Here is a 27,935-nt window from a genome sequence, read left to right on the forward strand (position 1 = left end):
GCTGCAGTAGGGTCGCGACATCACAGCAGTGGCCGCATCAAGCAAAAGACAAGACGGAGAATGCAGCTGAGGCTCATTTAGCCGGGGCCAATGAAACAGAATTGCCCAGAACCGGGTGAAAAGCCCAGGGTGTCTCGCTACCCCCGTGCAGCAAAGATGCGAGCAAAATGGCGAGCCATCCCGACTCCCTTCACGAATGCTTCTTCGGCGGCGCAAGCGTTACGTTACGTGGGGCCCTGCGCACAAAAGTCATTCTGCAGGACCTTGTTGAGTCCTGTGCATTCGGGCAGGGACGTTACGGTACCACCGCCGTGGTGGCACCGCCAGTCGCCGCCGCCGTGAATTTGTTTTCTGGCTGCTGAAGCTATGCGGCACCTGTCCCTTGCCTCCGTAATGATTGCCCAGTGATGTGGTCTGGGGTGCAGCAGCTCCCCCGGTTCGGCCGGTCTGGGAGGCCCGTACCTAGGTTACCCAGTACAGCAGAGCGCTATACAGTAGCACTGACACACATGTCGCCATTGTACTACCTGCTTCACCAAGGCGTTGCACACAATACCCGTGTTTTATCTTGGACTGACTGACATGTTCTGTTGTTTTCTCAAGATCTGTATCCTCTACCTAGGTGACCGAGGACATGTGAATATTTACGTATAACAATTGCCGCCTATCGCTTTGCCAACTGAGATAAGGAAAGCAAGCCCCTTCGGAGCCGTGGTTTTGATTCTGACAATGTCAATGTCTTCCAGTGGCATCGTCTATCAGTAGAGAATGCGGGTCAGACCTACGCGAATCGGATAAGCCCGTGGTGTACTTACACAAAGAGTGACGAAGTAGCCCGCCTCGTGAGATAAACATTCTATCTGGTCTTCAACCTCTTGTCACCACCGTTCTTGCTAAACTTGCGATAGCGACGGGTATTGCCACGGCCTGTTTCCAGACCCGCTTTCGGGTGGCAGGTTGTCCAGCAGCTTACTAACCGGGTAGTGCACCCAAAATTGTATCACCACAAACTGCCTCCGTAATTATCCCGGGAATACGTTGGATGGTGCCATTTAGGGTGCCATCGCGCTGAACGATGGGGACTGTGATGTGATATCACTGTCGATCATTTGGGCGGCCTGCTTCGCCTGACCAAAGAGAACCTTGGTTGCAGTCTTGTCATGGCATCGAATTGGGATGAAGATGTCTCACTTTCTCGTGATGATTTTACACGACCCAGGAATTCCACGAACTTGTGGTAGGGCCTGCCTTGCAGCTCATCGTACTGGGCTCGGCCGGTGCAGTGACAGGTTATTCTGACTGGGTTGAAAGAGGGGGGAGCCCGAGGTGTGTGATGCAACCAACCCTGAAAGATATTCGGCAGTTGCTCGCTCACATGGGCCTGGGGTTGGCAGCTCGACACGATCCAGAACCCGGTCCATTTCTCAAGGTATTCCAGCCCGGTCGCTATCGTCGCCACCAGTACACGACGACGGACGGAATAATTACCCATCCAGCCAGTCAGCCATCCCGCCAGGCCTGCCCATGGCACGACCGTCTGGTGAGACCTCTGCTTCAGTGCCGCTGCCGTCCACCTGGAAGGAATGCGGCGAGACTCCGCAGCGACCGCGCTTCGCACTTGAGGAGCTACGTGAATGAATATCGTCTGGATGTTCGATTCGGAATGTTCTCACCACTGCAGACATGCCTGGATAGCCTGAGGAATGTCGCAGCACCATCTGGGACCGGAGCTTTCGGGAAGCCAGAGTCAGTCTTCCGGGCACTCACATCGAAGGGGTCCCGCGCCCCGGCCCTTCTCCGGCGTCTTTCGTGCATCTGAGATACGCAAGTGCTGATTGGCCGCGCTCATCGGCACCCTTCCCTGGCGGTGGCCCACCGATTATCTTTACTTTTCGGCGGGAGGATGTCAGAGATGCCACGATCCTTCCGTGCCGTGAGTCGCCAATGACCGGCACGGTGGCCTGTTCGAACGATGGGCCGCCCAGGGCGGTGATCCCCCCCCCCCCCCCGCGCGACAAAGCAACGCCAAGGAAGGCCAGCGACACAGGCTCAAGTGGTCCCCCCCGGACGAGGATTTCGATGGAGCCCTTCTGTCTGTGACGTCTGACATGACAGCTCAAAACCGAGGCACAATCAACCTGTGACTTGGCTTCGCAGCGTGTCGCATGCCAGCGCAGACCTGAGCCGGAGCCCAGGCGAGCTCCAGGCGACTCGCACGGCACGTTACAAGACCCTGCACGCCATGCGTTGCGATGCTGACTCGGACTGCAGTGTGCCGAAAGGACGGCCCGGCTGCGATGGCCACTACGCCAATGCTGAGGGCGTGCTGTGCTGCGATGTACAGGACGAGCACACACAGCGTCTCGTACTCGGAAACGAAAGCGAGTGTTTCAATGGGTGCTTTTCCCACATGTAGCCAGGCATGTAGCCAGGCGATAGGAGGGATTGGTTGCTGTCGGTCCTTGTTCGCGCGAGCTGTGTAACACCCAGGCCGGCTGGCATGCAAAGGGTCGTACAGCGGACGAGAAAGCATGGCCTCGCTGGTCTCTGCGCAGTCGGAGCGCTGGCTGTTGCGACAGAGACAGGCATACAATGGCAGTCGCGCAGATCCAAGCAGGAAGACAGGTGATTGTCGAGGGCTGTCTCACGAGGCTTGCAGCCGTCGTCAGTCCACATCCACCTCTGAATGGAGTCACGCGCAGGAAGATGGATATAATTACGAGATGGTCTATGCGCCTGAGGTCAGCAGCACCTGCCCGGGTGAAGTGGGAGTCAGGGGACTGGGGAATGGAGACTGGGGGACAGGGCCCTGTCCGCTGGGCCCCCAAGGCCTGGCGGGCCTGGCGGGCCTGGGGAAACAAGAAAGTCTTGTGGGGAAGGAGCGAGCTGTGAAGGGCCTACCTTGCCTCCCTTCCCGGGAGTGGGGCACCGGGGACGGAGCGTTGCGGGACGCTGGAAAACCAAGGTCCCCCGGCATCAACGGCGCTTGGCCTCCGTCTCTGTCCTGGCCTAGGCTGCCTTTTGAGGCCGAAAGACAGAACCCAGCCTACCATTTGGTCGGCCCTGGATGGAACTGTGGTATTAGCCAACAGCTGGGAAGCACAGTCACGTCCCTACCTAGGTACTCTGAGTTCTGATGCCAGACGACCTCCCCATCAGGCATGCTTACAGCTGCCCCCGGGCACCCTTCACTCCCCAGCTCCCCTGGCTGACAGTACAAGACGACGCTTGGAGCACAGAATGTCAATGTTGACGCATTCGGTAAATAGCATGATTCATGTGTGCAAGCGGGTGTTCCAACAGAGTGTGCATAAGCACCCGTTGGTATACGGAGCCGCCGTGCTCGCGTCCGGTAGGCCAGAAGGAGCTCACGAGCTCGCACCAGAGATCCCGCGCATCCTGCGTAATCTCCCGAGGCCGTCTATGCAACCGACTCCTGCATTCTGTTTCATGGTCCGGCGCTTCTCGTGAGGCCATCAAGTCAATGTACACAGTAGAAAGCTGCGCTCGATCTACCAGGTCGAGCAGAGCTCCCAGATCCCGGGGTCCACGTGTGAGTTGGGCTGCACCTTGCACCCTACAGTGCGACAACGCCCTTGAGGATCACCTTCCACGGGATAAGCTCATATGCCTTTTTATTCAATATGAGGTGCTTTCAAGGGCACCACAAGGCAGATTAATGCCCTGTAACTAGTCGGGACCGTCTCAATCCCTTTCTGCAGGTCCTGGGGCTGGGGCATCTGCACCGTGTCTTGGAATCTTTGCCCTCGGGTTGTACTGACTGCAGTCAGCTCACCATCAACAATATCTGTCTTACTGCATGTCCCCTGCTTGTCATTTTCTCATCTCGTCTGAAGTTGGCCTGGCACACACCATGAGCGACGCACTAGGGCGCGCGGGTCGGATCGGATCTGACCCGTCCTGCAAGGAGTGGGAGGACGAACTGTTGGCAATCAGCAAAGCCGTCGGCAGGCCTGTGTGATGGTGCAGTCAGCCGCAGGTGTTGCCTGCTGAACGGAAGGAGAGAGAGAAGCGTTCTCGAAGGCGAGGGAAGGATTCAGCACCTGGCCGTGAAATACCTCTACATTCACCCCTCGCGTTGAGCTGCCCTGGTCTGTCTACACCTGAGTAGTAGACGAATAGCTCTCAGGGGCGCCGTCAGGTGCTCTCCACCTGGTATTCAAAGCTGTCTTTTTACCATCACAGCCTCCCACCACCCTCAACGATGCCCGTTTTCATTGGATGGCGGGCTCTGATTGGCTGCAGTCACCAGATGTCGCTTAGTCAGCGGCAACGGTGCACCAGGTGCAGATATCCGTTCTCAAATTAAAAACTTTGTGAGGATGCCTAATTCTGGGAACTTCTCCCCCAGATGTACACAATACTGTAAGTTTTTATAATGTAGAGCGACAAGGGCATGGTAGATCAATGTGTTTATAGATGCAACACAAAGGGGGAAACAAATGTGGCGCATAGCAGATCTGGCTGAGGTGCTGGCTGACAAGGGAAGGAAGAGGTGAGTAGCAGGGAGCAATCAGTGTATACAATTCTCAGCATAATTGACGCGGGATAAAATTTATTACTATGCCTAGCATTGATGTGTGGTTCGTGATGTTTTTGGAGAACCAAGGACCTGTCTAAATGATATAAAAATTTTGTTGAGGCTAGGATAGGTGTGCATGCTAGGCTGCTGATGGCTGGTGAGTAGCACTTGAGGCACAAGTGGCTTTCTTGGGAATATGGAGAATATGCTGCGAATAGCATTCATTTAACATTTTCTTCGGCCCTAGTTGTGCCTGAATTGCTGTCTTGTGTTCTTTTACTAGTTGGGTCTAGAAGAATGATAAGTGATTAAGCTCTAAGAGGTAGAGTACTAAAGTGCGCCAATCAAGGCCAATGCTCACCAGAGACTGCTTCGTTTCAATAGCCATTTGGTCCGCCTTTCAACTTGGGACAACCATCAGCTACCAGTCTTGGACGGGATCGAACAAACATGGAATAAGATTTTCCTATTAGGTCATGCGTGCTTCGCACTCCAATTCATTCCTCACCGTAGTAGATACTAAGGATTAGCTCTTCGCGCTTTGTACCAGCAAAAGGCCAGTTTAAACCACAAAAGATGGTTGGTACCCTTTTGACAACCCCCCCCCTTTTTTTCCCCCTCTTTCTCTTCACTTCCGTCCACAGCTAAAGACTTGCTGTTGCTCCCGCCAGTGCCGTGTGCATATCATATCACTTGCAGGTGGCGCACCACGCAACAAGTCACCATGAATCTATTCAATCTCTGGATCCTGCTGCAGGTCTGGTGCCATCTGGCGCCTCTTGCTGTAGCGGAGACACCTGAACCTGAGCCATCTGCACCCCCAGATCTTGAGCCATCTGCACCCCCAGATCTTGAGCCATCTGCAGCCCCAGATCTTGAGCAATCTCCATCCCTCGATCCTGACCCATCTTCATCCTCAAATTCAGAACTGGTTCCACAGCCAGTTCCTGTCCCAGAGCTCGGGACAGATCTCATACCAACGGACCTTTTTCTTCCTGCAGTTCCTTTAGCCATGGCATGGATCGGGTCTATAGGCGGTCTCCTAGGCGTCATCTCGTTCACGGACACTTACATACGCAAGCTGATAAGTGCTTTCAGTGGGCCGCCTCCGGGGCCTAAGCGTCCTCCTGCCAAGCATGACACGGCTTGGTTTAGAAATTTTGAGGCAAGATGGAGGCAAATCTTGTCACCCCATTGGAAAGCGAGGGTTGCCCCGAAAAAAGACGGGGACCCCTCTTGGAAGGTCGGAGTCCAGGTCGGTCTTGACGGTACAGGCCTACAGGTAAAATGATTCCCGTCCCTGTCCGACTCTCAAATCCAACCCGGCCACTGAAACCAATGCCTCAAATTCAGCTGACCGCAAAGGGTGGACATGGATCAACATCGGACTAACTTTGTGACTATCACCAGGGAGCTGGGGGTGACTTTCCTCAAATCTGCCTATGGAACATGCATGGCCAGCTAGTAGGCTACAACGACCAAACCATTCACATTGCCGAATCAAAGTTCGACAAAAGTGACAAATTCAACGACGAGAGCACGCGTGCGGACATACCTGCAATTCTAAGTGGTGGCTTCAAGGTACTAGGGATTTGGCCAGCACCAGGCCTTGAAGATCGCAAAGACCAGCAGGCAATATACGTGACCATGATCAAACGCCATTTTGATGCTATTTGTGTGTCATCAGTATGGGTTGAATCGCACGGCAAGGACAAATGGTTATTGTGCGTCATCTCCCCCCATGATGATCTCCCTGCTGCCAATGATCTAACATCTGAGTGGATAGGGATGGATCCTGGGGCCGAGCTTCTAATATGTCGTGGTATTACAGCTATATTATCGAATCCGGCCGGCAGGGCGAATGCTTCTGGCTAGACCATCGCGGGGATTTGAAGCACAAGCAAGATCTGAAGGAGGATTACATTGGTAACACTGTTAAAGAAATGAAATACCGCAAAAAGACATATTCCAAGTGGCTGTGGGCCTCTGAGGTCCTGCCAGAGGCTGGGATCCCACAAGGGGACGATCTGACTGATGGAATGCGGGAGAATGAGGTGGATGAATGTAAGGTCCCGCTGGGAGTCAAATTCCATGCACCTCAATTCTCAGCTGAGAACTATGGAGACGACTTGAACGGCCTTACGGTCTCCGACTTTGTCAACAACCCGGCCAGGATAAATTGGATTACGGAACGTTCGCGAAAGAGGGTGCGGGGTGGAAATCCACTTCTTCCAATTTTGGTCAGTACAACATAAGCTGATGTGCGAGATGGAATTTCACTAACCCATCTCTTTTCAACATCTTAGCACCCTCGTGCCAATCTCTCTGATGCAAACCCCCAGGTCATCTGGGACGACGTGAATAAACAGGATATTCCCGTTGATTGCATGACCGACGATTACTACGATGAGAATGACAACCTTGTCGAACCGGGGAATGACGATCGATGCGTCTTCATGCACATCGAGGCGTTCCAGGACCAGATTCAACGATGTCGCGACAAAGACTTTATCGACAAGAACGTTCCTTCAGATTTTTCTAAGAGGTCCATCGGCGACGGCCCCGTTGCTAATCAACCCCCACCGTCCTTACGTGAACGGCACGCACGAACTCTTGTCAACGACAAGAACCGACTCGGCGGCGGCAGCAGCACAAAGCAACTCTGCGAGAACCCTCACTCGCTTGGCCCCAGCTACGCAAACCACAAGGAGCGCTATTTCTGTCGCATGACCGACAAGACGCTGTGGCCCTTCTGCGACAGCAAGGCTGGGGTCTTGCACGACTGTTTCGACGCTGAGGCGGAGATCCTTTTGGAGAAGAACAAGCCTCTAGGCAAGCGGGCGCACCACTGGGATATCATTGAGGACTGGCAATCTGGTCAGAGGGTCAAGAGGGCTGCTTAAGACCACTTAGTGTTGTATCAAGACACGGGTGCAGTAATCAGGGTGCCGACTAGGTAGATTGTTCAACACAACGGTGCTCTTGATTACTGTGGTGGGCCTTATGCTCGTCGCATCTCGGCCTACCGATAGTTACTATTAGTTAATGAATCTTTGGTAGCTGCTTCCGTCCCAGCCCGACGTAAGTGCAAGCGTGAGGTGACTTTATGGCTCATATTCTCACTTTACCGCTACAAACTGCACAGCGCACAGAATGTATTGCATATGGGACGAAGATACTTTGAGCAAGCTAAGGGTGTAGGTAGGTACGTGGCACAGTACGGCACTGTATGCATCTCGCCCACCTGCATGTATTGCTACTGTGCTGTGCCTGTTGCACAACGCCTTGTGGGATGGGCTGCTATTTTTAGCCCACCTCCCCCATCTGTCCACAGTAGCGTGGCGCCCAGTCCCGAGGCGGCGGATGCCACGGGACGCCACACGCCCCTTCTCGCGCTCTGATTCGAGCAGCTGTGCGATTCGCTGCCGACTGTTGTTCGAGGTTTTGGAGCTCTGCTTCTTGTTGCCGTGGCGCGCGGCCTTTCTCCTCTCTTTCTCTCTCTCTCTCTCTCTCTCTGCTTGGCTACTGGCTACGGACTATGGAGTTGGAGGGCTTCGTTGCTGGCCTGTCCTGCCTGCACTGGAGTGCATGGACATGGGCCTGGGCTTGGGCCCGCCCACCTGGGTATGCATCTCGCACAGCCAAGGAGACAGTCTTGCTGGATGCTCTTGCTCCTCTCCGCGCCCGCGTCAACGTACCAGAGACGAGCACAGGCCACCCGCGACTCGAGCATTGCTCCCTGCAGGCTGTCTCGTCACAGCTGAGAGCTACTATAGTAGCTGCGACCTGCGACCTGCAGCTGCAAGCTGCCCTGACAAGGTCGACAGTTGGCTCGCGGCAGCATCCTTGCTTGCGACGCATAGCTCCCTCCTTGGCTTCCGACGTCTTGACCTAGTCTTGGTAGACCTGGGCTGCCTGCCTGGACGGGGCCGCATGTGCTGGGCCAGACAGGCTGTGGCCAGTCTGTCGGTATGAGGGAGCTCCCATCTTACCGAAGCTCCAATATAGGGTCTCTCCACTCAGCTGCGACGAGGACCCCGACGTTCTCGATGCCCGCCGCCGCCGCCGCCGCACCACCGCGCCTCTATAGTACATACGTAGCACACAGTACATGTGCGCCTGCACCGGCCTCTGCACAGGATCCTGTGCTGGCCCACCGCGGGCGATATGCCTGCTCATCGCTGTCCTGTCCTGTGCCGTGATGTCCTGTGGTGTCGTGATCCTCCAGCTCCTGGCCTTGTCCACTTTATATTAAAATTGACATCCGGACCACAGTCCGGGGCCTGCCCGGCCCTGCATTTACCCCTTCCCCTATTTGATCCGTTCCCGCCACTTCAATAATACAAGCACTGTTACCAAGACATTGCCCTAGGCGCATCATCCTTATGCATATGTCGCCGAGCTACTCAGGCTACCAGCATCAAAGACCAGTGAGGTGGCGGCCCTGCGTTTGTTGGTTACAAGTCGAGCCCCAGAGCCCCGCCTCAGTCATCCACCTCCGGGATCCCAGCCCCAGCGCGCATCACTTTAAGTATTACGTCTGATTCCCTTTCCCCGGAACCGCAGCCTGCTCGTCGTCGTTGCTCTGCCGTGTGTCTTGCCTCGAGTGTGTCATCCTCCAAGATCTGCCTGCCTCAACAACCCTCCTCGCAACACATAAACACACACACCCACCCACCCAGCCTACCATCCCCCGCGACACAACCACCGACAACGCAACCCCCCCCCCCCTGTTGCCAGCCGCGCGCCTACAAGCGCCCCCGGTTACCCCCACGCGCACAGCCCTCGTAAGAAGAAGAAGAAAAAAAAGGAAAAAAGAACCATGGCGAGCCCGGAGCAACCGACAGTCGCTCTGCCAGCGGACATTGGCGCCGTGAACGTGGTTGAGACGCCGACGTCGCCCTCGTCGGCCTTCACGCTGTCCAGGTTCGAGTTCGAGACGGGCACCAAGGGCAACGAGGGGACCAAGATCCTCATGGTCGAGTGGGACGCGCGCGCCGCCACGGACGCGGCCGCGGCAGCCGCCAGCGCGGGCGGAGCGGACAGGGAGCGCGAGCAGGCCCACAACGGGTGCGACGACTGGGAGGTGACGTGGGAGGGCAAGGGCTCGGACCGGAAGAAGGAGGACAAGGAAAAGGACAGCAACGGCAGCAGCAAGGACCGGGACGGCATCACCGTGCTGCCCATCCGCGACACCGACGCCCCCGAGGGCACGCGCCGCGTCTACTTCCTGCTGCCGCCGGGGGCGCCGATACCGACGCTCGTGACCATCTCCAAGCGCTCCGGGCTGACGGAGCTGCGGGCCAAGCCGCTGCCCGCCATCTTCCCGGAGGGCCTGGTCAGCGAGGACAAGGGCACGAGGGGCGTGCTGCATACGATATGGGCCAAGCGGAGGCTGCACGAGCTCGAGGCCGAGATCGCCGCCGAGATGAGGGACAACAGCGAGAGCGTGGGGCTCGAGATGTTGCTGCAGGAGCGCCAGTGGATCGTCGACCACTTCGGCCTCGAGATCGACACCTCCTCCGCCGACGCCATCCCCGTCGCGCCGCACAACCCGGACAGCTCCAGCCCCGTGAGCCCCAGGAGTCCGATCGGCGGGAGGCTGGGCGAGAGGCTCAAGGGCCTGAAGCTGGCGACGTCGCCCGCGGAGCTTGCCGCGGCGAAGGAGGGTGAGTCTTCACAGTCCCTGTACCCCCAAGATCTAGCTGCAGCCGGGCTGCGGGTTTGGAGACATATTAATACTAATAATGCCTGTTACAGCGAGCCACAACGAAATCAAGAACTCAGCAGCAGCTGAACGTAAAATAACCGCCTTTACCCCAGCATCAGGAGGCGCAGGTCTGGGCAGGCCGGCGGGCCCCGGCGGCATTGCCTCGCTGAGCGCTGTTATCGAGGGCGGCAGCGGAGCGGGCGCCCCCGCCCCAGAGAGGAGCGTCGACACGGAAGAGGACCTGTTCGCGCTGCCCATGAGCCCCCGGAGCCCCGAGGAGGCGAAGAGCCCCTTCAGCATGCTGAAATGTTAGGGAGTTGGGGTTCATCATTCTTCTATTCTACTTCTTTCTCTTCCCACCTCACACTCGACGCGTCCACCCTGGAAAAGTGTAATTCCGTACTTTCGTCAGGGTCTCGACACTTCCTCGGATATACTTTTTACTTTTTTTACACGACGACTCAGACTTCAGCCGACAGCATTTTTGGTTCGGACGCCCCATCACACCCTGTTCGATTCCTATCAGCCGGCACTTGAAAACTGGTTGTCCTGAGCACGCATGGCTCGTTATATAGTATAGCATCTAGATACCTATTCCCCTGCGGGAAGCCCCAATTTCTTCTTGGCCTGTCTCCATGGCCGCTTTTTTTAAGATACGTCCAACATGATTGCACCCGTTCATAACGTGATGTGAATCAATCAAGCTGGCGCTTCCATCTGCGCGGAGTATCACTCTAACAGGAAAGCGGACAGGTTGAGTTATGTATGATCGCCTTCGTGGTGTCTCACTCGCTGGAGTCCCGCAACGAGAGCAGTGCGGTGGTAGTCATTGGCGGTAGAAGTTAAACCCGCTGGCGACATCACCAAGATATTTACTGTCTGCTCCCACACGTCTCTCATCTCCACCCGCCGACCCTCCCCTCGTCCCACCTCTCCTTTCTCTCCTGGCGGAGGTAGTACAGCTTCTTGGCCTCCCTGTAGCGACGGACCCAGTCGAGCGCCTCCCTCTCGGTGGCGGCGGCGCCGTCCTCGCCCTCGCCCTCGAGGAAGCTCTCCTCCAGCGCCGCGCACACCTGGCCCTGCTCGGCGACGCCCGCGCCCAGCCGCTGGTACAGGCTCGCCGGCGCGAACGGGCTCAGCGCGTGGTCCATCTCGCTCTGCTTGGCGCGCCACTGCCGCTCCGACGCGTGCGTGCTGAGGAGCAGCGCCTGCGCCGACCCGCGCGCGTGCGCCAGGCGCGACTCCAGCGAGGAGGTGCGTTGCCAGGTCGATGTTGGCCGAGAGGGACGACGACAGCGCTTCGGTGCTGGCCGTCAGGGAGGGGTGCGCCGTCGAGGGGCCGTGAGTGAGCCCCGAGAGGAGGGAGGATGTGGAGAGGATTTCGGCGAGGTCTTGTTTCCTATGTACGGAGCGGATAATTAGAATGCTGCCGTTTGGGGATTCATGAGAGTAACATTTGGAGCGACGCACGACTTGTCTTCAAGGAACTGGGGCAGCCATTGGTCACCAGGGTCCGGTATTGTCTGTGGTCGTGCGACTTGTGCTTGTTGTGATACGGGAACACCTGCTGGTTCTGGGAGGTCTGAGTGTTGTTGCTGGTCTGGAAGCGGCGATGGGCCGGGTGATTGTGTATTTATGGGCGTGCTCATCCGAGAGACATCGTGGCTGCCCGGCTTCGGTGGAGGGGCGGGTGGTGTGTTGGAGTAAATGGCCTCGAATCTGTCCATTTTCGACTTGTGTCAGGTGCCAATGGCTCCAGTTAGTGGTCTGAGATGTTGGGAGACAAGAGAGACCGTGGTGAAGATGGAGAGGCTGTCCCAGTAGGAGTTGGGATGACGTGGGCTTATCTTATCAAGCAGCTTGAGGTGCCCACCTTGTGGTGCTGGGCCGGCATCCCTGTGAAACTCTGAGCCAACGTCGGCCGCCCAAGTACCTGGCCGCCCAAGTACCTGCCCGTAGTTGCTAGCTCCAGGGGTAGCCGCATGATGAGAAGAACTCAATAATCCACTGTTGAACAACATCACATCAGACGTGATCGCTCAACATGTCAGGAGGAGCACAGCAACAAGGGGGTGAGATTATGTGACCAGACCAAATCTTTTCGTCGCCTACAATGACAGCTAATTATCACCACAGTGAGCCTCGACCAGCTGAGTGCTCAACAGCTCACGGCCGTCAAGAAGCAGCTGGATGAGGAGGTCGAGCACCTTACCACGTCTTTTGCACAGCTTCAGGCTGCACAGATTAAGTTCAAGGACTGCCTGCGTTGTGTGAAGACCCAAGGTGGCACACAAGGTGAGCAAGCCGTGGGAGACTCCCGGTTCACGCGTTGGTTTGACGTACACCACGCTGATCATTGTTGAACAGACAAGAAAGAGATCCTAGTACCCCTGACAAACTCGCTGTATGTCAAGGGAAATATCTCAAGCCCTGATCGAGTGCTGGTAGATATAGGCACAGGCTTCTACGTGGAGAAGGTTTGTTTCCTAGACACATTGACTGGAACTTTTCTCTGACAGCATGCAGAGTGTGAAGAGTGCCGCAGAGTTTTACGAGGGCAAGGTTAAGGATCTCGCTGGCAACATCACGGACCTGGAATCCATCATTCAGAACAAATCAAGTTCGTTGAGGGCTGTTGAAGAAGGTAAGGCTCTCAGCCCTAAACAGAAGCCCCAGAGCTTTTCTAACTTTGTGTTGGTAGTCCTCAAGCAAAAGATTCTCGCACAACCACAACAGCCTTCATCATGAGGCCTGCAGTCACGGACGAGGGACAAGGGTGATGACTAAAGTCTCATATGCACCTAAGATTTTGGGCTTCCAGAATGCTTGCAGAATCCTCCAGTCCCGATGTGATTTCTTCCGTCGCAAAGTGAGACACAGTCGGATCATCAAACAACTTAGAGCTCTGTATGGAGGTGTTAGATCCAGCAGTGAAAAAATTGAGAAGCTGTTGGACTTACCCTAGGCCATGGCCGACTCTGCAAGGGGTGGAACCGGCTCAGTCATTGCTGCCACACTAGCCAACTCTGTGAAATCATGCAGACGCTGCATTTCCCGCAAGAATTGTTCAATGCTGGAGCTGGAATCCTCGTTGACGAATAAATCGGGAAATCCATTGGCAAAATCAGCTTGCCGTCCTCCTCCCGGTTTGTTGATGTCCCGTATCTTGTGGTCCCAATCTTGTCCGTAAAGGGAAATCCCGCAAGACTTAATCGGCCGTGGGACAGCAGCGGTGTTCAGTGCATTCCAAGGGTAGATAGGATTGGTTTCCTGGAAGAAACCAGCGCCCCACTCGTGATAGACTGATACCTCAAGGCAGTAAGGGGCATTGGCAGTCTGAAAGGTCCAGAAGACTTTGCAGGCAATGTTGTCGATGCTCGCGGCACGAAGCAAGTAAGCGTTCACCTCTGTGAACGGGAAATCGTCGTCGATTTCTGACTTTGTGGGGATTGGGCGCTTGAACTTGAGGCCGCGAGCAATGAAGTCGAATACCTCCGCAGGGATTCGGCTTTTGGGGCTCTCAGCTTCGACTGACAGGTGCCAGTCAAACTTCCTACCAGAGTATGAGACATGGAAATCAATAAAGGGATCGTTTGGGAAAATACCTATTGGGGCAAGATACGGCAACCTCGGCAACCTTGTCTCGGTTGAAGGAGAACGCACGCACGCTGCCGGTCTCCGGGCATGGACGATACTTGGCATCGTACGTGACGTCCACCTCAATCTTGAGATCCTTTGCGAAAAGCACCAGGGTGAACTTGGGCTTGATATCTCGGAGGGAGAGAGCCGTAGGGTCCACCGCCAAGAATTCGGCAGTGGTGGGATTGTCCAGGTCCTCGGTCTCGTAGATGATCTCGAGCATACGAGCAGCCCAGGACTCGTTGCCAAGCTTGTGACCGACAAAGACGTAGCCTCTGTCGGCTCCCATGTTGAGGAACTTTTTCAACGCCTCGTCGGACTGATACTTGTCTGTCTTGGACTGGCGCTTCTTGACCGTGAAGACGCCCATGTGCGCTCTCACTCGCAGTTCGCCAGCAGCAGGGCGAAGACGCTTACCGGTCTCCTGAATGGCTACGCCGAATTGATCCGCAAGGCCGCCGATCAGGTTGCTGAGTACGGTGTCAGTATCAGCAACGCTATCGGGGCCTTGTCCATCAAGGCCATGCTGAAAGTTGGTCTCATTCTCTTCCTCCGCATCATCGGAAAGGTCAATCAGATCCTCCTCTGCTGATATCACCAGCGCGACAGGTCGGTATGACGAGCTGTCATGATTGTTTGGCTTGATTTCAACATAAGCCTGGGTCGCCGCAATAGAGTGGTGGGTGAGGATGATCAATTTATTTTGGACGTCCTGGTTGATTCCCAACAAGAAAACTCGCAGTGCATCCTTTGCCAAATTCAAGCTTTTGATGCTCTCACCAGAGAGAGTGACGAAGTGGTCTCCATGGTTCATCTTGACCCAAACGTTGTACTTGGACCTGATGTCATCCAGTGTTTTCTTCGTAGTGTTGTCATTGTCGTCAATGAAGTCCTCAGCAGCAGCGTTGCCTGGCAAAGCCAATTTGCATTCCTAAACCTGATCAGCGACTTGTGTTGCGCACCTGGGCACAGATGGCTTACTGGAGCAGCCTTGGGAGCATCACCCAAGAACTTGGTGTTCTCGATCTTCTCGACCCTGGTGTTTCGATCCATCAGAGCCCAACGGGAATCCTGGCCAGCGCTTATGAGGGCGCGGCGCATGTTCAGTGGATTCATCGGTGGATTCGCTGACATGCTGGGCGAGCGTGTTGGCTGACTTCGTGTTCACGATTCTGATGTGCGGTAAGAAAGCTGGTGACGGTGACGAGGACAGCAGTGATGAGATAGACTTGGACGTGATGAGAAGTCACCGCTTGATCAGTGGTCGATGTCCGCTTGCTGAACGGAGGTTGAAGTTGATGCCCTGTTGTTGAGTGGCTGAATCGAAGTTAGCAAGGTGAAGAGGATGGGGAAGAAGTCCTGAAGCCTAGTGGGTTTTTATACCTAATCGGTAGAAAATAGCTGGCCTCAGGTCGAAAACTTCGAATAGGCTCCCAAAACAGAAAGCGCATTCGCAGCAACTTCCAATTGGGAAGCTCGGATGGGTTTGCTATTGTTGTCGTCGCGCACCTCCATTGTGAAGCTTGTTGCCTGAACAGGACCGCAAAACCGTCAGTTTGTCTATTGTACCAATAGCCATGGCATCTAGTGTCAATACTGAAGCTGGATGAATAGAGAAACTCCCTGCGGCTACAATACCTATCAGGAGAAGTTGAGCAATTTCAAGCCTGGCGTTTGATACTGTGTTAGGCAGATAACCCCATTAGTTGCATTCTCCAGGGACGACGTCATAAGCCGTGCAAGTGGCTCTAGAACGACAGGGATTCGCGTGCGGCGCGTCTGGAGTCAGGGACCACTTTACGCGCCCACACCCAAACTGCGAACAAGCGCAGGCAGGCTCTCAAGGACGCCCACCAGCCAATCTGACTGTCCCGTTGTGGGAAATCCCCCGAGTTGATAGTGACTCACTGAAGCAGCAACCATGCCCTCAGTCACTTCATCGCGGCCCTCGAGGAAGAGCAAGCAGGCCGTTGTGCCGGGCATCGCCAGAGAGGACTCAGATGACGAGCTGGGCGTTGACGACCACCCTTGGAAATGGATCTATGCCGACATCCGAGAAGCATCGCCGGCCGGAGGGGCTTCACGCAAGAGGAAGCGTGCCCTGGAGGATGAGGAGCCGAGGATCATTGGCGCAAGGATGGGCTCGTTTGTGTGTCGTGTGGGTGACATTGTGCTCCTCAAAGCAGAGACGTCCGGTGAGGCCTGGATCGCCATCATCCGCGAGTTCCTAGAGGACGAAGACGGGGAGATGGCTGCCGATTTCTTGTGGTTCTCGTCCGAGAAGGAAATACGGAACAAGCACAAGAAGAGGACGGACTTTCTCTGGGTGAGCATACTCCGCGACTGCCAGATGGGAAGAAACAGTGATAACGAATGAGGCTGACTTGTCCTGCAGAACGAGCTGTACATAACCCCAAACTCGGATTTGAACCCACTGGCAGCCATCAATGGGAGGGCGAGGGTCGTTTCGGTGGAGGCGTTCCAGAAACTCTATCCCAACGGGAAGGTGCCAAGGAGCTCGAAGGACCATGGCAAGATCTTTGTTTGCCGGCGAGGGTGTAACACGAGGACGGCCACCTACACTGATGAGTTTGTGTGGGACGATGTCTATCAGGGAGCAGATGATATCCACGCGCTGGAGGAGTTGGTTGAAGGTGGGACGAAAGCGACGAGAAAACGCAGGCCAGCGAGGCAGAGAACCCCGGATGAGCTTTACGATGCCATTGACGACGGCGACGAGGAAGGAAGGGGCCAGAAACGAACGCCACGGAAGCCGTCCAGCCACCTCGGTACGCCGAAGAAACCACGATCTGCGGGCAAACCAGTGACTCCATCGTCTCATCGAAAGTAAGCAAACGAGTGTCCTATAACAGTACCAGCGAACTAACAGTTACATAGGATTGTTTTGAAGAAGCACCTCGAGTTCACTCCTTTAGCAACTCGCATCCTCTCACCAAGTCACCATCAGTCTTCCCCGTTCCAGTTGGCCCGAGCCAATCTCCACGTTGCGTCCGTCCCAACCAGTCTGCCGTGCCGAGAGGCAGAATTCAGTCTAGTCTACTCTCACCTCGAGGCTGCTATCACAGATGGCATGGGGACCTGTATCTACATATCTGGAACCCCTGGGACGGGCAAGACCGCAACCGTCAGGGAGGTGGTTTCCCGGCTGGATGAGTCCGTGAGATCGGACGAGCTGGACGACTTCATCTTTGTCGAGATCAATGGCATGAAGATCACGGATCCGCATCAGGCTTACTCACTCCTGTGGGAGGCGCTTAAGGGGCAACGAGTCAGCCCGTCGCAGGCTCTGGATCTATTGGAAAGGGAGTTTAGCCATCCCAGCCCTCGCCGGGTGCCATGTGTTGTATTGATGGATGAGCTGGACCAGCTGGTCACCAAAAACCAGGGAGTGATGTACAACTTCTTCAACTGGCCTGGCTTGAGACACAGCCGACTTATTGTGTTGGCTGTGGCGAATACCATGGATCTGCCAGAGAGAACACTGAGCAACAAGATCAGCAGTCGCTTGGGACTGACACGAATCACCTTCCCTGGTTACAACCACGAGCAACTCATGAAGATCGTGCAGTCCAGACTCGAGGGCGTACCCGGGAATATCGTCGAGCCAGATGCCATTCAGTTCGCAAGCCGCAAAGTCGCAGCCGTCAGCGGAGACGCCAGGCGGGCGCTCGATATCTGCAGGAGAGCAGTGGAGCTCGCAGAAGTGGAGGCAAAGTCAGCAGACCCAACGTTGGAGCCCTCGACGCCGAGCAAGAGGCAGAGGGAGAAAGAGGCCAAGGGCGAGACGCAGAGCAGGAAGAAGAACCTCGGCAGGGTCACCATCGACACAGTGCGCAGAGCGATCAAGGAGGCGACGAGCAGCCCCTTGCAGCAGTACCTGCGCACCCTGCCCTTTGCCTCTAGGCTGTTGCTGTCCGCGCTCCTGGCGAGGACGCAGAGGACGGGCCTGGCAGAGAGCACGTACGGGGATGTGCTCGAGGAGATGCAGCGCTCGCTGAAGCTCGCTGCCGATAGCCGGCAGTTAGAGCTACTGGAGAGGAAAGCGCGCCCGGCCGGTGGCAATGCGTGGGAGAACAAGACGCGGCATGATGCAAAGGGGGTCCGCCTCGCGGGCCTGGGGGCTGCCGCCGTCGATCTCACAGGGGCTGGCATCATCAACCTGGAGGCGCACAAGGCTGAGCGGCCGAGCAAGATCCGCCTGGCGGTTGGGGACGAGGAGGTCCGGCTGGCGTTTCGAGATGATCCTGAGATAAAGGCAATGAGCCTCATTATGTAGCCTTCATGCCGCCGGAAGCAGACTTAATGAGAAAACTCTGACTATCAAATTCCAACTCAGGACGGCTAGCGCAAGGTGCTGATAGGCCTTGAACAAATGTCATCACTGGCGTATTCACATTGGAGCAATCTCGTCCAGAGACATATGATGCAGGTACGAAGAAGCTCAAGTTACGATCACATTAGATGTGAGCCAGTTCTCGGGCCAATCACCTGCGGTGAACATGAAGTATTGAACGGGGCATTTACTTTACACTGCCGATTTCCAGTGCCAGAGATATTCATTATGACCCGACGTCTACTGAGTACCCCAATGATGGGCCATCTATTTACGTGTGCTGACGCCTCCAAAGCTCGGCTATCAGAACCGCCGCCTTTGCATGGTCGGCTTCCAGTCGATCGGGTGAGTCTCGGGCGTGGCGTCGTCGTCCGGACGCCATATCTTGATCGTCTTGTCCGCCTCACCACAGATGAGCCGCAATCCGGAATGGTCGAACGTTGAGCAGAACACGCCGTTCTCGGCATCGAGCGAGCCTGGCTGGGCGATGGTGTCCATTGCTTGATAACGGAACCCGGATTTCCAGTCCTGTTGCCTGCTTGTCAGCTGGAGCCCGCTAAGAGGACGTGTGTTGAGTGATGTTGCACTTACCCAGAAACTCATAGAGCCGTTATCACCCCCGGAGAACATGATGTTATCATTGTTTACGGAGAGCGTGTTGATGATGGCGTTGTGGCCCTCGAAGTTCTGCATGAATGCGCCTTCAGGGCACTTCCACTGCTTGATGCTGGAGGTGCTTCCGGTGGCGAATGTAAACTCGGATGGGATGTGACGCCAGCGCACGAATGCCTTTCTTGTGGTGAGTCAGGACGCCCATGGTCTTGCCCGCAGCGAGATCCCACATGCGGCACTGGCTGTCGAGAGACCCTGTGATGACCTGAGGGTCGGCCTCCTGGCAGAGTATGCTACTGACCGTGCCAGTGTGGCCGCTGAGGACGTGGATGTTGCTCCTGGTCCGCATATCCCATACTCTTGCAACACCATCTCTTCCACCCGTGACCAGCACATCCAAAGTGGGGTGTAGTGCTAGAGTATAGACGCCCGAAAGATGGCCGTGGTAATGCCGAATGACCTTGTTTGTTTCCAAGTCCCAGCACTTGACCATCTTGTCCTCGCCACACGAGAACAGGTACGGATGCCTGGGCGAAACTGCCAGGCCCCGAACTGTGCTGATGTGGCCTGTCAACGTCAGCCGCAGCTGCCCAGACGCCAGATCCCACACCTTGATCGTCCTGTCGCCGCTGCCCGACACAAACCACTTGTTGTTCGGCTCGACCGCGACGCTGCGCACCCATCCCAGGTGGCCCGAGATGACCTTGTGCAGCTTCCATGGCTTGTGCCAGTCTGGTTTGGGTTGCGAATTCACGGCCTCCGACAAGCGCATTAGGCTTGTCGTCTGTGTACCCCCCTGGCCTCTGTCACCGGCCCCGCCAGCGCCAGGTGCGCCCGGCGTCCGACGCACGAGGGCGTTGGATTGCGGCCCAGCCCCTGGCCTTCCATTTGGCGCCTTGGACGGTATCCCCTCTATCAGCTTCCTGGTGTTCTCCTCGGCTGGCGTTGGCGCTGCCTCCCCTGCTGTCTTCTTTGCCTTCTTCCTTGCGCCGGCTGCGGCAGCCTGTTTCGCGGCAAGGGGCGCGGGCAGTTCTAGGACATCGTTGTACTCGGCGTGTAGGCGTATTGAGATGGCGTCCTTGTCAGCTTCCGGCTCGGGGCCGGCTGAGGGGTCGAGTCGGATCCGCTTGCGACCTGTCGAATCTGCATATGCGAGCTTCGTAGCTCTCGCGTTCTTCGATATCAGGGATTCCAGGCCTGTCGCTGAGACGTCGGCTGCCATCACGGTTGGAAAATTATACCGCGGCCGATTATTTGATGTAAGGGTGGAAAGGGAGGTTCGATTCTTCTCAGCGGAGCCGTTGTTGTGTAATGCGCGGAGTCGTGCAATGCGGGAGGTGGTTTAATGCAGCGATAGGATGTAGACGGGGCGTTGACTTGAGCGAGCTTGGAGTCGCGGTCCCAAAAATTCTGGGAGCTTAGCAAGGTACCACTGGTGGTCTCTGCGCAGCAAGGAGGTGCTTGCGATCACATCACAGCGGGGCTGCTTGAATCGGGGTCTGGAAGAAGAGCATGCGTGATGTCTGCAAAGTCACATATATCCCGGAATCTGACCATGTAAGAAGTTTTTTTTTTTTTTTTTCTTTTTTCAAATGAACTTCCTCCCAACTATAGTCTCTTGACGATTTTACCGTTCTAAAGGAGCCCGCATGCTGTGTCATTTGACAAAATGCGCGTCTGTACGGTAACGTCTGCGGACGTTCAGTGGGATAAAGTCCAGTGAAATAACGTCCATTGGGACTACCGGCTACTCATCTTTGACCAACTGCAGGGAAGCTTCATGAATCAACTATAGTTACATGAACAGGTGTCCATACCCTCCCAAGTAAAGGTGCAAAGCTCCAGAATCACAGGCAGAGGTAGGCTGTCTAGGAGGTGGGTCTGGACGTAGTTACCTGGGAGTCGCAGTCAAGTCACAGTCTTCCGCTCACTTACAGGCAGCACTTACAAACGCAGCTCACTTCGAAGCTGCGAGTGCTCGCGGAAGGCATTCTCCACCATCGCCAGGAACTCCATTTCTGAGATATTGCAACTGCTCCCAGAAATACGTCGGATTATTTGGGCATAAGAAACAACAAGAGAGAAAAGATGGATGCGCAATCCAAGTTCGCCATCCATGCTGCCTGCAGAGAGGGCAAGCGTGAGTCTGATCCTCAAAGCATCAACCATGCATCCGACATGACTTGCGGGGCTCACCAGACTAACACCTCACAGTTGCAACGGTCCAGTCCCTGCTGAACGTGAGTTCCTTTGGAACCGGGTGGACTGTCATGAAAAGGAAGGACTCTCGAACTAACCACGGGCGTTTCCGTCCACGGTCCCGCAGGCCGAGCCCACGCTCTCCAAGCGCAAGGACGACGACGGACGGCTGCCGATCCACTGGGCAGCTTCCGCAAACCAGCTGGACATCACCCAGTTGCTGGCGGAGCACAAGGGTTTCGATGTCGACGTTCAGGTACGATCATATACCAAAGCCGGGCGGTGGGAGGTCCCGCCCGCCGTGTGACCTTGTGGGTGGGCTCACGGGCTGAAGAAAAGCACATCGCGCACAGGACGAGATAGGCTGGACGCCGCTCATGATCGCGGCCAGCGTCAAGGACAGCGAGAGGCTCGTCGAGTTCCTTCTGAGCAAGGGCGCAGACCCGAACGAGAAGAGTGAGGCCTCAAGCCCCCGTCGCCACTTGGAGCATTGTCCCCCGGCTGATCGATGCTTTTGCCCCCAGACAACACAGGCCAGACGGTCGTCCACTTCGTGGCCTCCAAGAACAACATCGACATCGCACGCAGGCTCTTCGAGAACCAACCGCCAGCATCAGCACGGATTCGTGACAAGAGGGGCCAGGTAAGACACTCTGGCACCTTGCATTCTTGTCGAGACAATCGCTCGATCCCGGGGGGTATATCTGTATCATTCGAGCTATCTACTAACTGGGGACCAACGAAAACAGTACGCCCTCCACCGGGCCGCAGCCATCGGCTCCGTGCCCATGATAAACCTCCTGATCAAGAACAAGAGCCCTCTGAACGCGACCGACAGCGACGGGCAGACGGCCCTGCACCACGCGGTCGCCGAGGGCCACGGTGACGCCGCCGTGGCCCTCCTCAAGGCCGGCGCAGAGACGGACAAGCAGGACCTGGAAGGAAAGCTGGCGCTGGACCTGGCGCCCGACAAGGAGGTCCGCAAGTACATCGAGCGGATGGCGGAGAACGAAGGCATCGAGCTGTGACCCCTCGAGGGCTGGGCTGGCTAATGAGGATGAGGAAAGATGATTCGTGAATATCATGAGAAAACTTGGGCTCCTAAAACCCGCTAGAACATAATTGTCTTGAACATGTCCACACGACCAACCCCCTGGCTCCCTATCCCTCTCTGCCCCTGTTTGCACCCACCCTGAACTCATTTGATCGTCCTCTCGACAAGGTCCCTATACATGGCCTTGACGTCCTCCACGTCTGCCTTGAGCTCCTCCACCGCCTCGCTCTTCTCGCCCAGCAGCTCCAGCGTCGTCTCGTAGCGCTCGTTGACCTCGGCCACCTCGGCCCGCAGCCGCGTCACCTCCTCGGCCGCCTTCTTGCCGTTCTCCGTCTCCCTCATGAGCGCCACGATCTCCGCCCGGGCCTCGTCCCGCTGGCTCGATATCCGCGTCAGCTCCTCCTTCGCCGCCACCTTCTCCGTCTCGAGCCGGCGGATCGCCGCGCTGAGCTTCTCGACCAGCTGCACCGATGGCCCTGCCGCGACTGTCGAGACCGACACCATGTCCTGGACGATCTGCTTTGGCGACGAGGACAGCTCGGCGCTGTCGTAGGTGTCTTGCCTCTCAAGTGGGTGTATTGACGGTGCTGCCGGCAACGCTTCAATTGTGGGGCTGAGTATTGGAGGGAGCGTGTTAGAGTTCGCGGTATGAATGGATGGCCTGCTTGAAGGCTGCACCGATGTCCTTCGTGAAGTATAGCGTTCCACAGGATCACCGTTGCTGGATGGCGCCGAGTGCTTGCGGAACTTGTTCGACAGTGATCCGAACCCAAGCAGCTCGGTGCTGTAGCTTCTCGCCGGCATGGAAATAGCAGGGGATTCTGGTCTGCTGCCGCCTCTGAACGATGGCGCTGGCGGGTCGTCTATCCACTGGCCTGGTCTATCCTGCTCTTTGGCAGTCTTCGCCTCTGACCAAGCAGCCTTTTGCTGTTCGAGCTCTGCTTTTACGATAGCCAAGGCAGTATCGGCCTCTTCGGCTCTCGTCTTCAGGGCCTCTATCTGCGACTCGTAATTTTTGACACTCTCCTGTATTGTAGGGAGCTGCGTCTTGGTATCCTCAAGTTCTTCCTCGTGGCGTTTAGCACGGAGAGCCTGTTTGTACGATTAGCAATTACGAGAGTCAGCCGAGGAATGCCGACAACACTCACGGCTTCACGAGCCTTCTTTCTCATCTCCGACTCTCGGTGTTGGGCCTCGTCCCTTTCCTTCTCCAGATTAGATATACGGGCAAGTAGTGTGCTCTCAATCCCTTGCCAGTTCTCGGTTGCGATGGCGTACTGTGTCTGGAGTGTCTCGACTTGTCGCAGCAACTTAGCTTGAGAGTCGCCCATGGCACCCGAGGAGACCTCTTCCGCCATGACCCTCATAGATTCCATCTTGCTCTCCATCACCTGTATCTCGGCCTTTAATTCAACTTCAACAGCACGCGCGCGCTCCGCGGCTCGTTCGGCCTTCTCCTGCAGCTCATTCTCTCGCGCTTTGCTGCGATCGATCATCAGGTCCTTCTCCACCTTGAAATCGGAAACTTGCTCTTCCAAGTCTCGGACCTTCTTTCTCTCCTTGGCCAGTGCCTCTTCGTTGACCTTCTTGGAGAGCGCCTCCTTATCCTCGGCTGACTTTTGCAGTTGCGCTTTCAGATCAGCAATAGTCCTGTCCTTATTGGATCCTTCGGATTTGAGCGCGTCGATCTCCTTTTGGGATTGCCCAATGCGTTTATGTAACTCCTCTTGGTACTTTTCTAGGTCGTCGGCGCGCCGGGACTTCCTACGCACGGCCTCCAGTTCCTGTTCGACCTTGCCCTTCGAGGTCTTGACATTGTTGATCTCCTTCTCATTGTCGCCTATCTTCGATCGCAGGCTCTTGATGATGGCGCGAAGCTTCTGTTCCGTGCTAGCCAGGTTCTTGCCCTCTTCCATGAGTCCAGCTATTTGTTGGTCCTTTTCCGCCAGTTTCTTCTCCATGCTACCGGCGGGTGCCTCCTGAGCCGCTTTTCTTGCAGAGTCAGAAGATTGTCGGGCCAGATACTGTAGCTTTGCTTGCAACGCGTCGACTTGCTCGACATAGTTGTGGGTCTCCTCCTGCTGCTGTACTGCCAGGTCCTCCAGGGCCTTTTCTAGCTGCTTGATGCGGTCCTCCTGAAGTTCCGCCACCGCACCGGCAGGTGACTGGGCCCCCGTGGAGATGTCTGTCGTTTCAGCAGCAACTCCATTGCTGGGTTCCGAGATGGCCACATCTTGTGATACACGTGGCGCACTTAAGGTATCCGTCCCTCCCTGTTCTGGTGTCTCGACCGACTTCCTCTCGTTGTCTTGCGAGGCTCGAGGTGACGAGGGTGCCTTGGGGCTCTGTAGAGCCGACGACGCAGGCGCAGCACTGTCTGTGGAGCTCCGATTCGGCACATCCAAGCTCTGCCGGGGGCTCGCTGTGGGCGTGGGCTTCGCTGACGACCCTTCCACTTTGGCTGCAGCCTGTTTCGCCGCGACAGCCCTCGCCAGTCTCTCCTGCAGCCTGTCGTTTGGCTTGCTCCTCGTGGAGTCGGATCTCGACGGTGCTGCGCCGCAAACAAGTCAGCATGCGTTACGTGACAGCTCCCTGGGTGTTCCAGTCCGAGGTAGAAACATACCGGTGCTTGGCTTGGACTGCTGCGAGGGGGTAGGGCTCGGGGTCGGCTTGGGCTGATCCTCCTCAGCCAGGATGGTGTCGAGGCGGGCTTCGACGCCGGCGACGGCCTGCGAAAGAAGTGAGCCCCATCTCGACTTGCCCCCTCCTCCTCCTTGAGCTGACATGACTCCTCAGTAAGGGAATCTAGAGAGTGACGTGGCCATCCAGTGGGTGGCAAAAGTGTCGGGCTACAGTTCGGGATGCTGTGTGTCGAAGGTTGGCATGCTGAGTGGGATGCCGGTCCTGACGAGGGAGAAATTGGGAGCGACGGGGTTCGAATCGGTCGCGCGCGGTGTCTCGAAGCTTGTCTGGGCGTTACTGCAGGTGTGATGGCGGAAGCGAAACGTTGTTATTCTTGTGAATCATTGCATGAGACCACGAATCCTGTTGCAGAGAGCCAAGACAAGTAAGTAGAGGAAGTTTATTATTGACCTGAACGTGATTTCGAGAGCTAGGGCGATGGTGACAGCACGCACGTACGCACCTAGGCACAGTAGGTCCTAATTAGCACTAGACTACCTACAGTACGTATCCTTTTGTAAGCTCCAGTGGCCCGGTGGGATGGGATGGGCAGTGCAGATGCGGGCGCGGCCCCGCGTGCAGGAGTTGTTCCAAGGTTGCCCAACCCAGCCAATACGTGCTTGCGTTCTTGGTACGCGTGTATCCGAGCAGTACAACACCAGCAGTAGAGGTACAGGAATAGCCTGAAACCACACCGGGGAACTACATACCCCGAAGCACAGCTCTCCCACAATGCATCTCGTCTCACGCCGCTATGCTGGCAGGACACGATTACGTGTGAGACGTGCGAGTAGCACAAAACAGAAAACATAGCCAAGCCTGCTTTTGATTCTATCCCTACATGATCACCTACCTGAGAAACAAGAGGCCCAAGCAGAGTTCCAGACAGGAGTATACTTTGTATTGGCTCCTGTGGTCCAAAACAACTCGAGACAGTGTCCATGGTTCGGTAACCCACCCGGCCTTGTTTGGCGGCTGCCAAGCTTTTGCAAGATGCACGTCAGGATCCGAGGGAGTCAGGATCCGGGTCGAATCGTGCGTGTCTGCCTGGATACAGGCATAGTCTACAGTAGATACCTCACTGAGGATCGGTCTGGGGGGGGGAGGGGTGGTGCCGAAAATTGGTGGACGGATCTGCCCAGCTCTGTGAAACCTTGACCTTGACCAGCAGCTCGGGACGCGGGGACGGCCAATGCCAGCACCACCGATTGCCCAAGTGGATGGTGTGGTGGTACGTCACTGCAACCATGCAACCAAGGGAGGTCCCGCAACAGGGGAGCAGGTGGGGTCCCCCGCCAAAACGGGAGGGCTGGCAATTTATTGTACAGGCGCTGGTCTACAGGAGCCGAGAGTGCATAGTCTACCTAGGTAGAGTGTCAGAAAGTTCAACCGCAGCTGCCGGCATCACAAATTTTGAGGGTAACATCTGCTTTTTTTCGTACGTATGCAATGCAATGCTATCTAGGGGTCTTGCATGTCTTCCTGTCGTTGTCCCCTGCGACGGGCTTAGACGCAACAGTACCGTACAAGTGATGCAACTTGAATATCTATTTCTAGGCATGCCTGCGTGACAGATCCTGTGCGCTCCCAGATACTACAACGCCTTTTTACTCGACCCATTGACGCCGTTGGCCTTGGTAGAACCGGACCGGGGGACAACCTTCGGCACGGATGTGAAAGGGGATGGCCAGTGTAGCATGAACTCGCGCTCGCTACCGTCGAGACACCGGGTCAGCCATACTCTCCAGATGATGAAGTAGTAGGCCCCGAGCCCGGTGAAGATGTGCCACCAGCCATGGCCCTCGAAGATGACGGACCACGGCAGCAGGACGGAGCTCCGGAGGCTCCGGAGGTGCCCACAGTAGATGTTGTCCATGTTCCAGATGAAGAAGCCGATCAGGAACAGCGCGATGCCTGTGGCGGCCATGGACCACATCTGCTTCATGATCTGCTCGGCGTGCGCGGGGCTCTCGCTTCGTTGCTTCAGTGCTGGACGGAGGTATGCTTCCATGACATACATGCCGCGGAAGACGACGGCGCATGTCAGCGAGGCGTAAGCCACCTGGTGGAACACCGGGTTCTGCGACAGGTGGTAGTAGACAGTAATGAAAGCCGCGAGGGCTGCCAGCCCGACCCCGATCAGCACACTCAGGCGCCTGGGCCGTGAATATGAGAATGTCGCGAAAGCCATGATGCAAGTGGTGTAGATCATGGGCAGCTCGTCTGCGAGCTGCATCGAGTCTAGATGGGGCAGGTCAGCTAGGGCCCAGGGGATCAGAGGGCTGGTAAAGGACCAGAATAAGGCAGACACACATTTGAGTGTGGCGTGGAACAGCATCGAACCAAGACCAACGATGATGTACCCCAGATAGGAGATGATGAAGACGCGGTCATGGCCGTAGCGCAAGCAGTCGCGGATGCCCATGATGCCAAGATGTATAAAGATCACATTGGTCACGGTGTTGACGAATTCAGCGCAGTATGGCGTGATGTTGTCTACGATGCAGCACGTCAATACACAGTCACAGAGCACCAAGCTATGGTTTCCTGAGGGTCGCCGGGTTGAAGGGACTAGGAGACGTAGCAGCAGTCTGCTCATACGTACAGTCCTACGAGCGGCGGGTCAGCATGTCTGATATCCTTGGAAGCCGGTGGTGATACCAGGGCATCTTACTTCTTCGCACCAGTTCAAGGTCGAGGTTTGAGGGCTCCAGAGGCCGTCCCGGGATTCCCGGTAAGGCCATTGGACGCTCAGAGGCATGTCGGCGGCGCTGGGCCCAGAGACCCGGTTCGCATGAAGCACAGTTGTTCGGGAATCAGGCTAGCAGCGCCGGGGCGTGCTGGACTCGGGGCTTGTGGGGGTTCCTTGGAGGAGTGTGTGTCGTTGGCAGTCGAGGCACCTGAAAGGCTCGAACGAGGCCAAGCTTGATCCCCAAGCAGACAGGAGGACCCCGGGCACCGATGCTTGTGTGGAATACTGCGTGTGAGTGGGCAAGAGCCGGTGGTATGAACACGACGTGTTTGTTTTTTATACAAAAGGGGAAAGGAACGTCTCCACGAGGCTGAAAATCAAGAGACGACTCGGCCGACGTCATGCGGAAGTTGACACGAGGATAATTTGATGCTCACCAATGACGGGCGG

General features: G+C 56.1%; 10 protein-coding genes across 10 annotated transcripts; 5 read left to right on the forward strand and 5 right to left on the reverse strand.

Annotated features, from left to right (window-relative positions):
- Positions 1-5,267: 5,267 nt before the first annotated feature.
- Positions 5,268-7,446, forward strand: INS49_008088 (uncharacterized protein; the record flags this gene model as incomplete). The annotated part of the gene is made up of 3 exons (XM_043168833.1): positions 5,268-5,305; positions 6,375-6,783; positions 6,850-7,446. The coding sequence occupies 3 exons, from the start codon at positions 5,268-5,270 to the stop codon at positions 7,444-7,446; spliced, it is 1,044 nt and encodes a 347-aa protein (XP_043026513.1).
- Positions 7,447-9,365: 1,919 nt separating this feature from the next.
- Positions 9,366-10,566, forward strand: INS49_008089 (uncharacterized protein; the record flags this gene model as incomplete). Its single annotated transcript, XM_043168834.1, has 2 exons — positions 9,366-10,212; positions 10,304-10,566. The coding sequence occupies 2 exons, from the start codon at positions 9,366-9,368 to the stop codon at positions 10,564-10,566; spliced, it is 1,110 nt and encodes a 369-aa protein (XP_043026514.1).
- Positions 10,567-11,149: 583 nt separating this feature from the next.
- On the reverse strand, positions 11,150-11,980 carry INS49_008090 (uncharacterized protein; the record flags this gene model as incomplete). Its single annotated transcript, XM_043168835.1, has 3 exons — positions 11,150-11,461; positions 11,496-11,652; positions 11,724-11,980. The coding sequence occupies 3 exons, from the start codon at positions 11,978-11,980 to the stop codon at positions 11,150-11,152; spliced, it is 726 nt and encodes a 241-aa protein (XP_043026515.1).
- Positions 11,981-12,297: 317 nt separating this feature from the next.
- INS49_008091 (uncharacterized protein) lies at positions 12,298-13,001 on the forward strand (the record flags this gene model as incomplete). Its single annotated transcript, XM_043168836.1, has 5 exons — positions 12,298-12,325; positions 12,390-12,548; positions 12,621-12,730; positions 12,780-12,897; positions 12,955-13,001. 5 exons carry the CDS (start codon positions 12,298-12,300, stop codon positions 12,999-13,001), a joined length of 462 nt encoding a protein of 153 aa, XP_043026516.1.
- A 213-nt stretch (positions 13,002-13,214) lies between these two features.
- Positions 13,215-15,026, reverse strand: INS49_008092 (uncharacterized protein; the record flags this gene model as incomplete). The annotated part of the gene is made up of 3 exons (XM_043168837.1): positions 13,215-13,806; positions 13,859-14,823; positions 14,874-15,026. 3 exons carry the CDS (start codon positions 15,024-15,026, stop codon positions 13,215-13,217), a joined length of 1,710 nt encoding a protein of 569 aa, XP_043026517.1.
- A 787-nt stretch (positions 15,027-15,813) lies between these two features.
- INS49_008093 (uncharacterized protein) lies at positions 15,814-18,189 on the forward strand (the record flags this gene model as incomplete). The annotated part of the gene is made up of 3 exons (XM_043168838.1): positions 15,814-16,218; positions 16,288-16,739; positions 16,791-18,189. The coding sequence occupies 3 exons, from the start codon at positions 15,814-15,816 to the stop codon at positions 18,187-18,189; spliced, it is 2,256 nt and encodes a 751-aa protein (XP_043026518.1).
- A 360-nt stretch (positions 18,190-18,549) lies between these two features.
- Positions 18,550-20,080, reverse strand: INS49_008094 (uncharacterized protein; the record flags this gene model as incomplete). The annotated part of the gene is made up of 3 exons (XM_043168839.1): positions 18,550-18,774; positions 18,838-19,035; positions 19,124-20,080. The coding sequence occupies 3 exons, from the start codon at positions 20,078-20,080 to the stop codon at positions 18,550-18,552; spliced, it is 1,380 nt and encodes a 459-aa protein (XP_043026519.1).
- Positions 20,081-20,946: 866 nt separating this feature from the next.
- Positions 20,947-22,085, forward strand: INS49_008095 (uncharacterized protein; the record flags this gene model as incomplete). Its single annotated transcript, XM_043168840.1, has 6 exons — positions 20,947-20,998; positions 21,073-21,098; positions 21,185-21,313; positions 21,411-21,513; positions 21,582-21,700; positions 21,807-22,085. The coding sequence occupies 6 exons, from the start codon at positions 20,947-20,949 to the stop codon at positions 22,083-22,085; spliced, it is 708 nt and encodes a 235-aa protein (XP_043026520.1).
- Positions 22,086-22,255: 170 nt separating this feature from the next.
- On the reverse strand, positions 22,256-24,897 carry INS49_008096 (uncharacterized protein; the record flags this gene model as incomplete). Its single annotated transcript, XM_043168841.1, has 3 exons — positions 22,256-23,203; positions 23,260-24,662; positions 24,735-24,897. The coding sequence occupies 3 exons, from the start codon at positions 24,895-24,897 to the stop codon at positions 22,256-22,258; spliced, it is 2,514 nt and encodes an 837-aa protein (XP_043026521.1).
- Positions 24,898-26,387: 1,490 nt separating this feature from the next.
- Positions 26,388-27,554, reverse strand: INS49_008097 (uncharacterized protein; the record flags this gene model as incomplete). Its single annotated transcript, XM_043168842.1, has 4 exons — positions 26,388-27,034; positions 27,107-27,289; positions 27,366-27,402; positions 27,468-27,554. The coding sequence occupies 4 exons, from the start codon at positions 27,552-27,554 to the stop codon at positions 26,388-26,390; spliced, it is 954 nt and encodes a 317-aa protein (XP_043026522.1).
- Positions 27,555-27,935: the final 381 nt, after the last annotated feature.

This window comes from Diaporthe citri (genome assembly GCF_014595645.1).
Source record: "Diaporthe citri strain NFHF-8-4 chromosome Unknown scaffold_3, whole genome shotgun sequence".
NCBI classification, from domain to species: domain Eukaryota; kingdom Fungi; phylum Ascomycota; class Sordariomycetes; order Diaporthales; family Diaporthaceae; genus Diaporthe; species Diaporthe citri.